Raw genomic sequence first — 11,079 nt, forward strand, 5'->3', positions numbered from 1 at the left:
TACAGTTGAGGAAACTAAGGCAGACAGAATTTAAGCGACTTGCCCAATGTCAGACATCTACTACCTAAAGCCTGATTTAAACTCAGGTCGTCCTGATTCCAGGTCTATCCTCTGTATCACCTAGATGCCCCAAGAAGAGACCTATGTGGATATACAAGGAATTCACTGACCAACTTAGACTTAAAGAAAAGAAATATACAGAAGATGGAAATAAGGACATGCAACAGAAAGCAAAACATCAAAATGTGGTACAGTGCTGGAAAAGAATCAGAAATCTGAAAGCTCCAAAAGAGCCTTGGCTAGCAATGAAAGCTAAAGAGTTGTTGCTCTTGTAGGCTTATTATTTATTTATTTAAGTTCTAGCAATTGAAAAAGGAGCATCACAGAAGGGATGGGATTTTTTTTTTGCTTGGAGTGGATGGCACAATAACAGCTAAGGCCCAAAGAAGTCAGAGCTAATATTATGCTTCTGTTTTCTCTGCCAAGGAGAATGACCTTTCCACTGGAAATGACTAACAAAATTGACTAACAGGGAGTTGCTGCATTAGATAAGTAAGGAGATAGCTAGAGAGCACCCAACTGCCCTACATGAATTCAAGTCACTTGGCCCAGATGAGCTTCATCCTCAGAGCGTAAAAGAGCTGAGATTTGAGATGGTCAAATGCTCTAATTCCCCCTCTCTCCACCCCTCAAAAGGGACGAGAACAGTCTCCAAATTCTAGACTATTGAGCTTGACTTTGATTCCTACGAGAGTCCTAGAAGGCATCATTAAAGGGATGATTGGTGAACCTCCAGAAAGGGAAACAATGATTACAAAGAGTCAGCTTGGCTTCATCAAGGACAAGTCGTGCCACAGTAACCTCAATCATTTGAACAGGATTACGAAATGATCAAAATCAGGGAATACTGTGAACACAGCTTGCTGAGATTTCTGCAAAGCTTTTGATAAAGTATCTCATACTACTCTGGTAGAGAAGATGGAGAGATAGGGATTGGGTGATAATACAATCAGATGGGTTCAGAACTAGCAGGATGGCTAGACTCAAAGAATACTTGTTAATGATTCAGTGCCAACAGGGTATGTTGTCTCCACTGAAGTATCTGTACTTGGACCTGTGCTGTTTAACATTTTTATCAGTGATATGGATAAAGGCATCGATGGTAAGTTCATTCAGTTCCTGGAAGATAGTCACCAAACTGAAGTAGAAGAGCTGGCAAGAATGGATGAAAGTCAGGATTCAAAGAGTTTGTCAACTTAGAACACTGAGTTGTTGTTGCTGTTGCTCGGTCAAGTCTGACTCATTATGACCTCCTTTGGGATTTTCTTGAAAGATACTGGAGTGGTTTGCCATTTCATTCTCCAGTTCATTTTACAGATGAGGAAACTAAGGCAAACAGGGTTAAGTGACTTGCCCAGGGTCACACAGCTAGAAGTGTCTGAGGCCAGATTTGAACTCATAAAGATGACTCTTCCTGACTCCAAGGCCAGTGCTCTATCCATTGTGCTACTCACCGACCTCACTGAGCTGAATTAGAATAAGATTAAATTCAGTGGGGAAAGATTAAAAGTTTTGCACATGAGTATAAAAGAACTCACCTTCACAAGATGGGGAAGGCAGTTGTTCTGAAAAAAGATCTGGGGGGGGGGGGGGGACAGCTGGGTAGCTCAGTGGATTGAGAGCCAGGCCTAGAGACGGGAGGTCCTAGGTTCAAATCCGGCCTCAGACACTTCCCAGCTGTGTGACCCTGGGCAAGTCACTTGGCCCCCATTGCCTACCCTTACCAATCTTCCACCTATAAGTCAATACACAGAAGTTAAGGGTTTAAAAAAAAAAAAAAAGATCTGGGGCTTTTAGTGAGCTGCAAGCTCAATAAACTGGCAGCTGAAATAGCTAATGAACTCTTGGACTGAATTAAGAGGGGGAACAACATCCAAAATAGGGAAGTGATAGTTTCATTATGCTCTACTTCCAACCGACCTCATAGGGAGTCCTGTGTTCAATTCTAGAAGCCACAGTTTAAGGAAGACATTGATAAGTTAGAGAATCTTCAGAGGGAGGCAACCAAGATGGTGAAGGGCCTTGAATCTGTCATGAAGAGACTGAAATAAATGGGCATGTTTTGCCTGGAGAAAAGACTCGAGTGGGACATGTCAGTGGTCTTCTAGTATCTAAAGGGCTATCATATGGAAAAGATCACAGGGAACAATTACGTGGCTGAGTGAATTGAGAGCCAGGCTGGGAGATGGGAAGTCCTAGGTTCAAATCTGGCCTCAGACACTTCCCAGCTATGTGACCCTGGGCAAGTCACTTGACCCCCATTGCCTAGCCCTTCCCACTCTTCTGCCTTGGAACCAATACCTAGTATTGATTCTAAGGTGGAAGGTAAGGGTAAAAGAAAAGAAAGAAGGCAAGAAAGAGAGGAAGGAAGGACGGGAGGGAAGGAAGGAAGGAAGGAAAGAAGGAAGGAAGGAAAGAAGGAAGGAAGGAAGGAAGGAAGATAGATTACATCTGATCTATTTGGCACTGGATGGCAAAACCAGCAATAATGAGGGAAGGTATAAAGAGGTTAATAAAAGGTTTTGTCAGGAAAAAGATGTTTTATGTCAGTGGCATAGTGGATAGTGTGCCAGCCCTGAAGTTAAGAAGACTCATCTTCCTGAGTTCAAATCTGGCCTCAGACACTTACTATGTGACCTAGGGCAAATAATTTAAACCTGATTGCCTCAGTTTCCTCATCTATAAAATGAGATGGAGAGGGAAATGGCAAAGCACTCTATTATCTCTGCCAGGAAAACCCAAAATGGGTTTCCAAAGAATCTGCAACTGAAATGAATGAATGACAACAAGAAGTCAGGGAAGAGACTTCTTAATGATGAGAGCTGTCCCAAAGTGAAATGGGCAGCCTCAGGGGGCAGGCCAGGAGAGTCCTTGGCTACTCTAACAGGGCCAGTAGGATGCAGAGGCCATTCAGTTTTGTTTTATTTTTCAAAACGATATCCCGTAGGCTTGAAGATAGGGACTATATATGGGCCCTAAAACACTCTGCTAGACCTTAGAACTTAGATCTCTGTTTTCTGACCTGGTCCAGTGTGCCTTAGAGAATCCCTTAGAGCAGTGATGGGCAAACTTTTTAAAGAGGGGGCCAAAGGAAATGCTCCTCTCTCAGTCTGTTTCTAAGGCAACTCTTCCGAAGTTTCATTGTATTGTATCCTACTCATTGTATTCGTCAGATTAGGAATAATGTCACCCAGCCAGATAGAACATTTCAGGGGGCTGCATCTGGCCTGCAGACTGTAGTTTGCCCATCACTGCCTTAGAGAATCACTCCTACTTCTCTCTGTTAGAACCCCTAGCTTTCCCCAAAGCCAGCAGCTCAAGTACCACTTACTCTAAGAGATCTTATCTGATCCTCCCAGCTTCTAGAGTTTTCCCCCTTCTCCATTCACCTTGTATATTTGTATATACCATGTTGCCACTCCCAAGAGAAAACAAGCTCGTTGAGAGCAGGGGCTTCTTCATTTTTAAGTAATCCCCAGTGCCTAACAGAGAATTTCCCACACTGAAGCCACTTGATAAATGCTTGTTTATGGAGTGATATTAATTTGTATGCATGGCATATTCTCTTCCTCCTCTCACCCACATTATTTGAATGTAAGCTTCTGTGTGAAGGGAACCCTCCTCCCAGGAACACACACACCAGGACACAGGTAGGACTCGAGTCATTTTTCATCTCTGAGTTCCCAGTGTCAAGCATAGAATATAGTACGTTGCTGAGATTTAAAAAATCTTTGTTGAAATGAATTGAAGCAACATGGTAGACCTGGATGACCCCAAGTACCCTTAGTATGTAACTTGGAGTCTAGACCAGGGAGTCAGCCTAGCCTAGAGGATAGTATGCTGGACCTGGGTTCAGAAAGATCTGAGCTCTGAGTCTATCTCTGACACTTATGACCTTTATGATCCTGTGCAAACCTTTTCATCTCTTTGACTCTCAGTTTCCACATCTGTAAAATGGGGATAATAATAGCATTCTCTCTACCTCACAGAGCAGGTGTGAGAAGCATTGAATTTGGTAATGTCAGTGCAGTGATTTGCAAAGCTTAGAATACTATCTAAATGCTATTTGGTAGTAGTGGTATTGGCACCAATCCTAGTAGCAGTGATCAGGGTATCAGATACTATACAGGTAACCAATTGACAATATATGTAATAAATACACCAAGAGAGTTGATTGTAAAACATTTGGCTTGGTGAGATCTGAGGGGGCAAATTCCTTACTAATGGGAGGTTTATCCCTGCTGATAGGACTTGCCAAGTGGCATCATTTCTTTTCTTCTTTTTTTTTTTAACCCTTAACTTCTGTGTATTGGCTCTTGGTGGAAAAGTGGTAAGGGTGGGCAAGGGGGGGGGGGTGTCAAGTGACTTGCCCAGGGTCACACAGCTGGGAAGTGTCTGAGGCCAGATTTGAACCTAGGACCTCCTGTCTGTAGACCTGACTCTCAATCCACTGAGCTACCTAGCTGCCCCAAGTGGCATCATTTCTGGCAGCAGGTACCATATCAGCCTGGGACTGGTAAAGACTTTGGTAGCCTAGCAATGTGTCTAGTAAATGAGCTGCCATCTTAGGGGTCAGGTTCTCCTTCCTACCTGCTCCACAATCCTGGGAAGAGATTGGTTTCATCCTAGTGCTAGCCTCCTTTTCCAAATCAAAGCATACTTATTTCTCCCTTCTTTAGTAAGTATGGATGAGGGGCAGCTAGGTAGCACATTGGATGGAGCACCAGATGTGGAGTCGTCTGTACCATCTTCAGATGTGGAGTCAGGAGGACCTGGGTTCAAATCTGGCCTTAGAAACTTTTTAGTTATGTTACCCTGGGCAGTCACTTAACCTCGATTAGCCCTTGTTGCCCTTCTGTTTTAGAATTGATACTAAGGCAGAAAGTAAGGGTTTAAAAAAAATTAAACAAAACAGTATGGGCGAAAGAGTACTGTTTTTAGGGTCAGAAGATGCAGGTTCAAATTCTGACTCTTCCACTTACTACCTTTGGGACCTTGGGTTTGAAGTTCCTCTTCTGCAAAAAGGGTTGGGGCTAGGTGACCTTTAAAGTCCCTTTTGGTTAGCTCTAGAACTATGATCCTGTAATCTGGGATACATCAAACACTCCGGAATTTATCTACGTGTCTTCCTTAAACCCCATTCAAATTTTCGTCTGTACCATCTTTTGAGAACAAGAAGTCCTACAGATTTCCTTCTCATTGTAAAGAAATGGTTATCAAATGATCTCTTTTAAGCTTGAAGAGGAAGGGGAGGCAGAAAGGAGGCTTACTTCTAGAATCCCAGGACTCAGTGACCAAATCTGTGCTCTCTCCATGCCTCCTCTAAGAGACAATCATACTTGTGCTATTATAATTAATAAAAAGGAGATCTGGGTTCTCAGGGGGAATGAAATTATTGGCATATGAGATTTCTGATAATAGCTGAGGTTGCCACAGGTAAGGGAGCCATTTTCAAAGGAGGTCTATTTTGGCTCTTTTATATTTAAATAGGGTGACCAGTAGGGCAAATACCCTGGGCAAGTCATTTAACTTCTGTCTGCCTCAGTTTCCTTATTTATAAAAAGGGGGTAATAATAGCTTCTACCTTGTTATGAGGACAAAATAAAAAAAATGTGTTGTTCTGTCCTCTCTCTGACCCCAAACTTTAAAACATTATGAGTGTTAACTTAAAAAAATAAAACAAAACAAATTTAGAGTTAGAAGGGACCTTAGAGTTTATTGAGTCCAACCTCCCTTATTTGAAAGATCATAGGATCATAGTTTTCAGAGCTAGGCTCATTTGACAAATGAAGAAACTAAGATAGAGAGGGTTTAGGACTTGCTCAGTACCAGAAGCTAGACTTCTCTGGCAAGTTATAGCATCATAGAATTCACAAATGGGAGGAATTTTGGAAATAATCAAGACTAACTCCCTCATTTTGCAAAGGGGAAACAATGGCCTAAGGAGCCTAAGTATATATATATGTGTGTGTGTGTGTGTGTGTGTGTGTAATAGTAGAACAGTAATGGCTAATAGCTAGCATTTATACAGTACTTTAAAGTTTGCAAAGAACTTTATTTATCTGGTCAAGGACTGCAATCTAGGGGATTGAAATCTGTGATGGCCAAAGACCAGGTAGGATCAGGGACCAGGATGTCTAGAGCCAAGGCAGTAAGATATAAAGGTGGAAAGCTGGAGATCCTTACCGTCTCTGTTTGCCCTGGTGAGGAACCTTCACTCTGGATATTTCCACTGAATGGTCCCCAAGAAATTCCCTCAGGGAGGTTCCTCTTGGCACGAACTTTGCTTTCCCCATCCTGTGAGATCAACTCCAGTTCGTCTAGATTAAGAAAAGACAAAAGAACTATAAGAGGAAAGCAAGACAGCTTGTTGACTTCAACTGTACATACCCAGAGCTGAAGATAGGAGTCCCTAAACACTCAGGACTCATTTCCCAGGTGTGGGGCTTGAGGAACAATATAATCCCTCCCTGACCCCAGGTAATCAGTCAGTCATTTATAAACATATATAATGAGAAGAGAACTATAAATATTTATACTAAAAAATGAACACTTATTAAGCAACCTACTATGTTCTAAGCACTATGTTAAGTGCATGGGATACAAAGGAAGGCAAAAGACAGTCCCTGCTCTCAAAGAGCTCACACTCTAATGGGAGAAAAAACATGAAAACAAGCTATTTACAAACAAGCTTTTTACAGAATAAATTGGAGATAATTAACAGAGGGAAGGAGCTAAAATTAAGGGAGATGAGGAAAAAAGGCTCTTGTAGAAGGTAAGATTTTAGTTGAGACTTGAAGGGATGCCAAAACACAGAGATGAGAAGGGAAAGCATTCCAGTTTTGGGGGATAGCCAGTGAAGATGCTCACGGTTGGGGGATGGAGGTTCTTGTTCTTGTCCATCTAATAAAACTACAGGGCAAACACTGCCAGAATGGCTCTATATAATCATGGCAGACTTAGATACTTCCTAGCTGTGTGATACCAGGTCAAGAACCAATGGTGTTTATTAGTTTACTGAGTAGGGGGTTGATATGGTCAGACCTACATTTTAAGAAGAATAATTTGACAGCTGAGAATAGGATGGATTGGAGCCAGGAGAGGGCAAAGACTATTGCAATAGTTTAGGCCAGATGTGAAGAGGTCCTGTACCAGGGTGGTAGTATCAGAGGAGAGAAAGGAGCAGAGATGCTCAGGGATGCTGTGGAGGTGAAATCAACAAGGGATGCTGTGGAGGTGAAATCAACAAGGGATGCTGTGGAGGTGAAATTGACAGGCCTTGGTAACAGCTTGGCTATGGAGGAATAGAGATAGTGAGGAGTCCAGGATGACATCTAGGTTAGGACAGGGATATTTGTACAGGGGGGGGGGGAACCTGGCAAAATAAACACAGGGAATAGTCTTGACTTGTGCATAAAGGGCGCAAAACCTAGAACTGGATCCAGATATCTAGATGCTGCATTATAGAAACATAATCTCCTAAAGGTCTAATACAGTCATATCCCCCAACTAAACTATAAACTTTGCAAGTGTAGGAACTGAGTCTCCCCAAGCACTTGGCACAGTACTTTAGCCATGGCAAGAGCATTAAGAATGGCTGCTGTAGTTAGAGAGGAGGAAGAGATGTTGCAATTCCAAGGAGGGTATGGTAAAATAATAAGAGTAATGGCAATAATAATTGAACTTCATGTTTTCAAAGAACATGACTGCTTTAAAAAGTTCTCAAGAAATTCCATGTGAACTGGAAAGACCTCCAGGAATTGATGCAGAGTGAAAGGAGCAGAGCCAGGAGAACACTGTACCCAGAGACTGATACACTGTGGTACATTAGAAAATAAAAGACTTCTCTACTAGCAGCAATACAATGACCCAGGACAACTCTGAGGGATTTATGGAAAGGAACATTACCCACATTCCGAGGAAGAATTGCAGGAGTGGAAACACAGAAGAAAAACAATGCTTGAACACATGGATTGATGTGGACATGATTGGGGATGAGACTCCAAACTACCACACCAATGCAACTATCAATAATTTGGAAATAAGTCTTGATCAGTGAAATGCGCGTTGGCTATGGGGAGGGAGGTGAAGGGGAAAGTAAAAACATGAATGATGTAACTATGGAAAATTTTTCTAAAAAATAAATATAAAATAAAATAAAATGTCCTCAAGACTTCCACATGAGGGGGTGGTTTTCTAGGAGAGGAATAATGGAGGAAACAATGTTGGTGTAAAAAAAATAAAAAACAAAAGGCATCAATTAAAACAATTTTAAAAAATTGAAGACATCCTTATGAGTTATAAGAGGATGGGATAATTATTGCTATTTTTCAGATGGAGAAGAAACATTCATTATCTTGTTCAGTCAAATGCCTAGAGAATAGCAAAATGAGGATTAAAACTTGAGTCTTAGAATCAGAGGACCTTAGAGATTATCTGATTAATTCAACTCCCTCCTTTATATATAAGGGTAGCTAGGTAGCACAGTGGATGAAATGCCAGGCCTGGTATCAGGAAGACGAGTTCAAATTGGCCTAGATACTTACTAGTTGTATAAGTCACTTGACCCTGTTTGCCTCACTTTTCTCATCCACAAAATGAGCAGGAGAAGGAAATGGCAAATTATCTGTGTGACTCTAGGCAAGTCACTTAACCTTGTTTGCCTCAGTTTCCTCATCTGTAAAATGAGCTGGAGAAGAAAATGGCAAACCACTCCAGTATCTCTGTTAAGAAAACCCCAAATGGGGTTGCAAAGAGTCAGAAACAACTGAAACAACTGAAACAACTGAATAACAACTTAAATAAGAGGACCCACCCAGAGAGGAGAAAATAATTTCCATATGGTCACACATATAATAAGTAGCAAAGTGATAATCTGAATCCAGGCCTTCAGACTACAAATGCTCAGTGCTGTTTCTACCCAATTACAAACCCAGAATTGGGCCTGCCTTTGGGTGGCACATTCACCATGCAAACTGATGCCATCATAACTGGGAATCATTATACTGGGTCCCTGACTTAGGGACAGGAGCTGAATAGACAGCTTGAGGCTCATCTTGGAGCCCTGGCTTCTTAGAGACTCCCTGATGAGTAGCTCTGGAGTCCCTGAGAACATGGCTAGACCAGAGAGCTTGTGGAGAGGCTGACCTGGCAGGAGGAGGAAGATACCAAGGTATAGTGGAAAGAGTAATCATGCAACATGCATTTGTTTATTTTATTACAAACCTTTTCCTTCTGTCTTAGAATCCATACTAAGTATCATTGTCTTGCTCAGAGCAAAAGGGCTAGAGAACAACAGAAGGAGGACCAAAGGGGTAGAGTAGTAGGCAATTGGGGTTAAGTGACTCACCCAGGGTCACACATTTATCGAAGCATTTATTAAATCCCTATTATGTGCCAGGAACCGGAGATACAAAGATAATCTCGGTTCTCAAGAAATTCACAGATGAAAGAGGGGAGGTGACGTGCAAATAACTGTAAGACGAGACGTTAACTGTGTAGAGATGGAAGGTAATCACAAGGGAGAAAGGCATAAGCAGTGGAGAGTGAGGGAAAGGGGGAAGATCTGCTGCAGGGAGGGGGATTTGAGCAGAGTCTTAGATGAAGATAGGAGGCTGAAGTGAGGAGCAAGAGCACTCTGGGAATGGGGGACACTCAGTGCAAGGTTGAGTCACTGGTCGATGATGCCTTGTCTATGAGGATCAGTAACTGACTGGTATAGCTGGCTATAGAGTAATGAGAAAAATGCCTGGAGAGGTAGGAAGGGATCAGCTTCGGAAAGGCTTTAAATGCCCAACAGAGAATTTTCTTTTTGATCCCAGGGGTTACAGGGAGCCATTGGGAATTTATTGAGTAGAAGTGAGGGTGATGCGGTCAGACCTGTACTGTAAGAAAATAATGTTGGCAGCTGAAGGCAGGATGGACTGCTGCAGGAGTACTTTGGTCAACTCCTGGTTTTACCATTAACTCCCTCTGTGTGACCTAGATCAAGTCACTTCCTCAGTATGGACTTTGGTTTCCTAAAGGTTCCTTCTAGCTAAGAGATTCTATATTTAAAGGGCCCTCCCAGGCCTGATTTTATGCCCTTTTATGTCCTGTCCCTCCCAGCTCTGACATTCTACATCTGACTCAACGGGGCAAACAGTTAATTGATATTAACTACTGATATTTTTCCATGTCGTCAGCACCTCAGGGCATCAGGAATTAGGGGTTGTATCTCTGCCTTTTTCCCTCCATGGCCCATGGGATCCAGGGGCACCCACGGCTAGTACCCACTTATCATGGCTTCTGCTTTACTTCCCAGCTGCTCAGGAAGGCAGAGGTAGTCGGAGTAGCTCTACTATTTTCTTTATAAAAATATAGAAACTGGGGGCAACTAGGTGGCTCAATGGTCTAGAGCAGTGATGGGCAAACTTTTTAAAGAGGGGGCTAAAGGAAAGGAAATGCTCATCTGTCAGTCTGTTTTCTAAGGCAACTCTTTCAAAGTTTCATTGTATTGTATCCTACTCATTGTATTCATTAGATTAGGAATAATGTCCAGAGGCTGGATACAACATTTCAGGGGGCTGCATCTGGCCCATGAGCTGTAGTTTGCCCACCACTGGTCTAGAAACAGGAGGTCCTGGGTTCAAATCTAGCCTCACACGAAACTGCAATATTGCAGAATGATCAAAAGTGATAGACTTGCTACAAACAGTGATACAATGATCCAGGACAATTCTGAAGGACTTATGAAAAAAGAACACTTTCCACCTCCAGAGAAAGAGCGAGCTGTTGGAGTAGAAATGCAGAAGAAAACATGTGGCTTTTCACTTGTTTATTTGGGTTTATGTTTTGGTGTTTTGGTTTTATAAGATTATTCACTTACAAAACTGAATAATATAAGGGGCAGCTGGGTAGCTCAGTGGATTGAGAGCCAGGCCTAGAGACAGGAGGTCCTAGGTTCAAATCCGGCCTCAGACACTTCCCAGCTGTGTGACCCTGGGCAAGTCACTTGACCCCCATTGCCTACCCTTACCA

General features: G+C 42.4%; 1 protein-coding gene across 1 annotated transcript in view; it reads right to left on the bottom strand.

Annotated features, from left to right (window-relative positions):
- Positions 1-11,079, bottom strand: part of ZFPM1 (zinc finger protein, FOG family member 1) — a 152,705-nt gene that overhangs the window by 45,657 nt on the left and 95,969 nt on the right. Inside the window, exon 5 of the mRNA XM_044659396.1 lies at positions 6,247-6,380. Within this exon, the coding sequence (XP_044515331.1) occupies positions 6,247-6,380 (134 nt within the window). The remainder of the gene's footprint in view (positions 1-6,246; positions 6,381-11,079) is intronic.

This window comes from Gracilinanus agilis, chromosome 2 (assembly GCF_016433145.1).
Source record: "Gracilinanus agilis isolate LMUSP501 chromosome 2, AgileGrace, whole genome shotgun sequence".
Lineage (NCBI taxonomy): Eukaryota > Metazoa > Chordata > Mammalia > Didelphimorphia > Didelphidae > Gracilinanus > Gracilinanus agilis.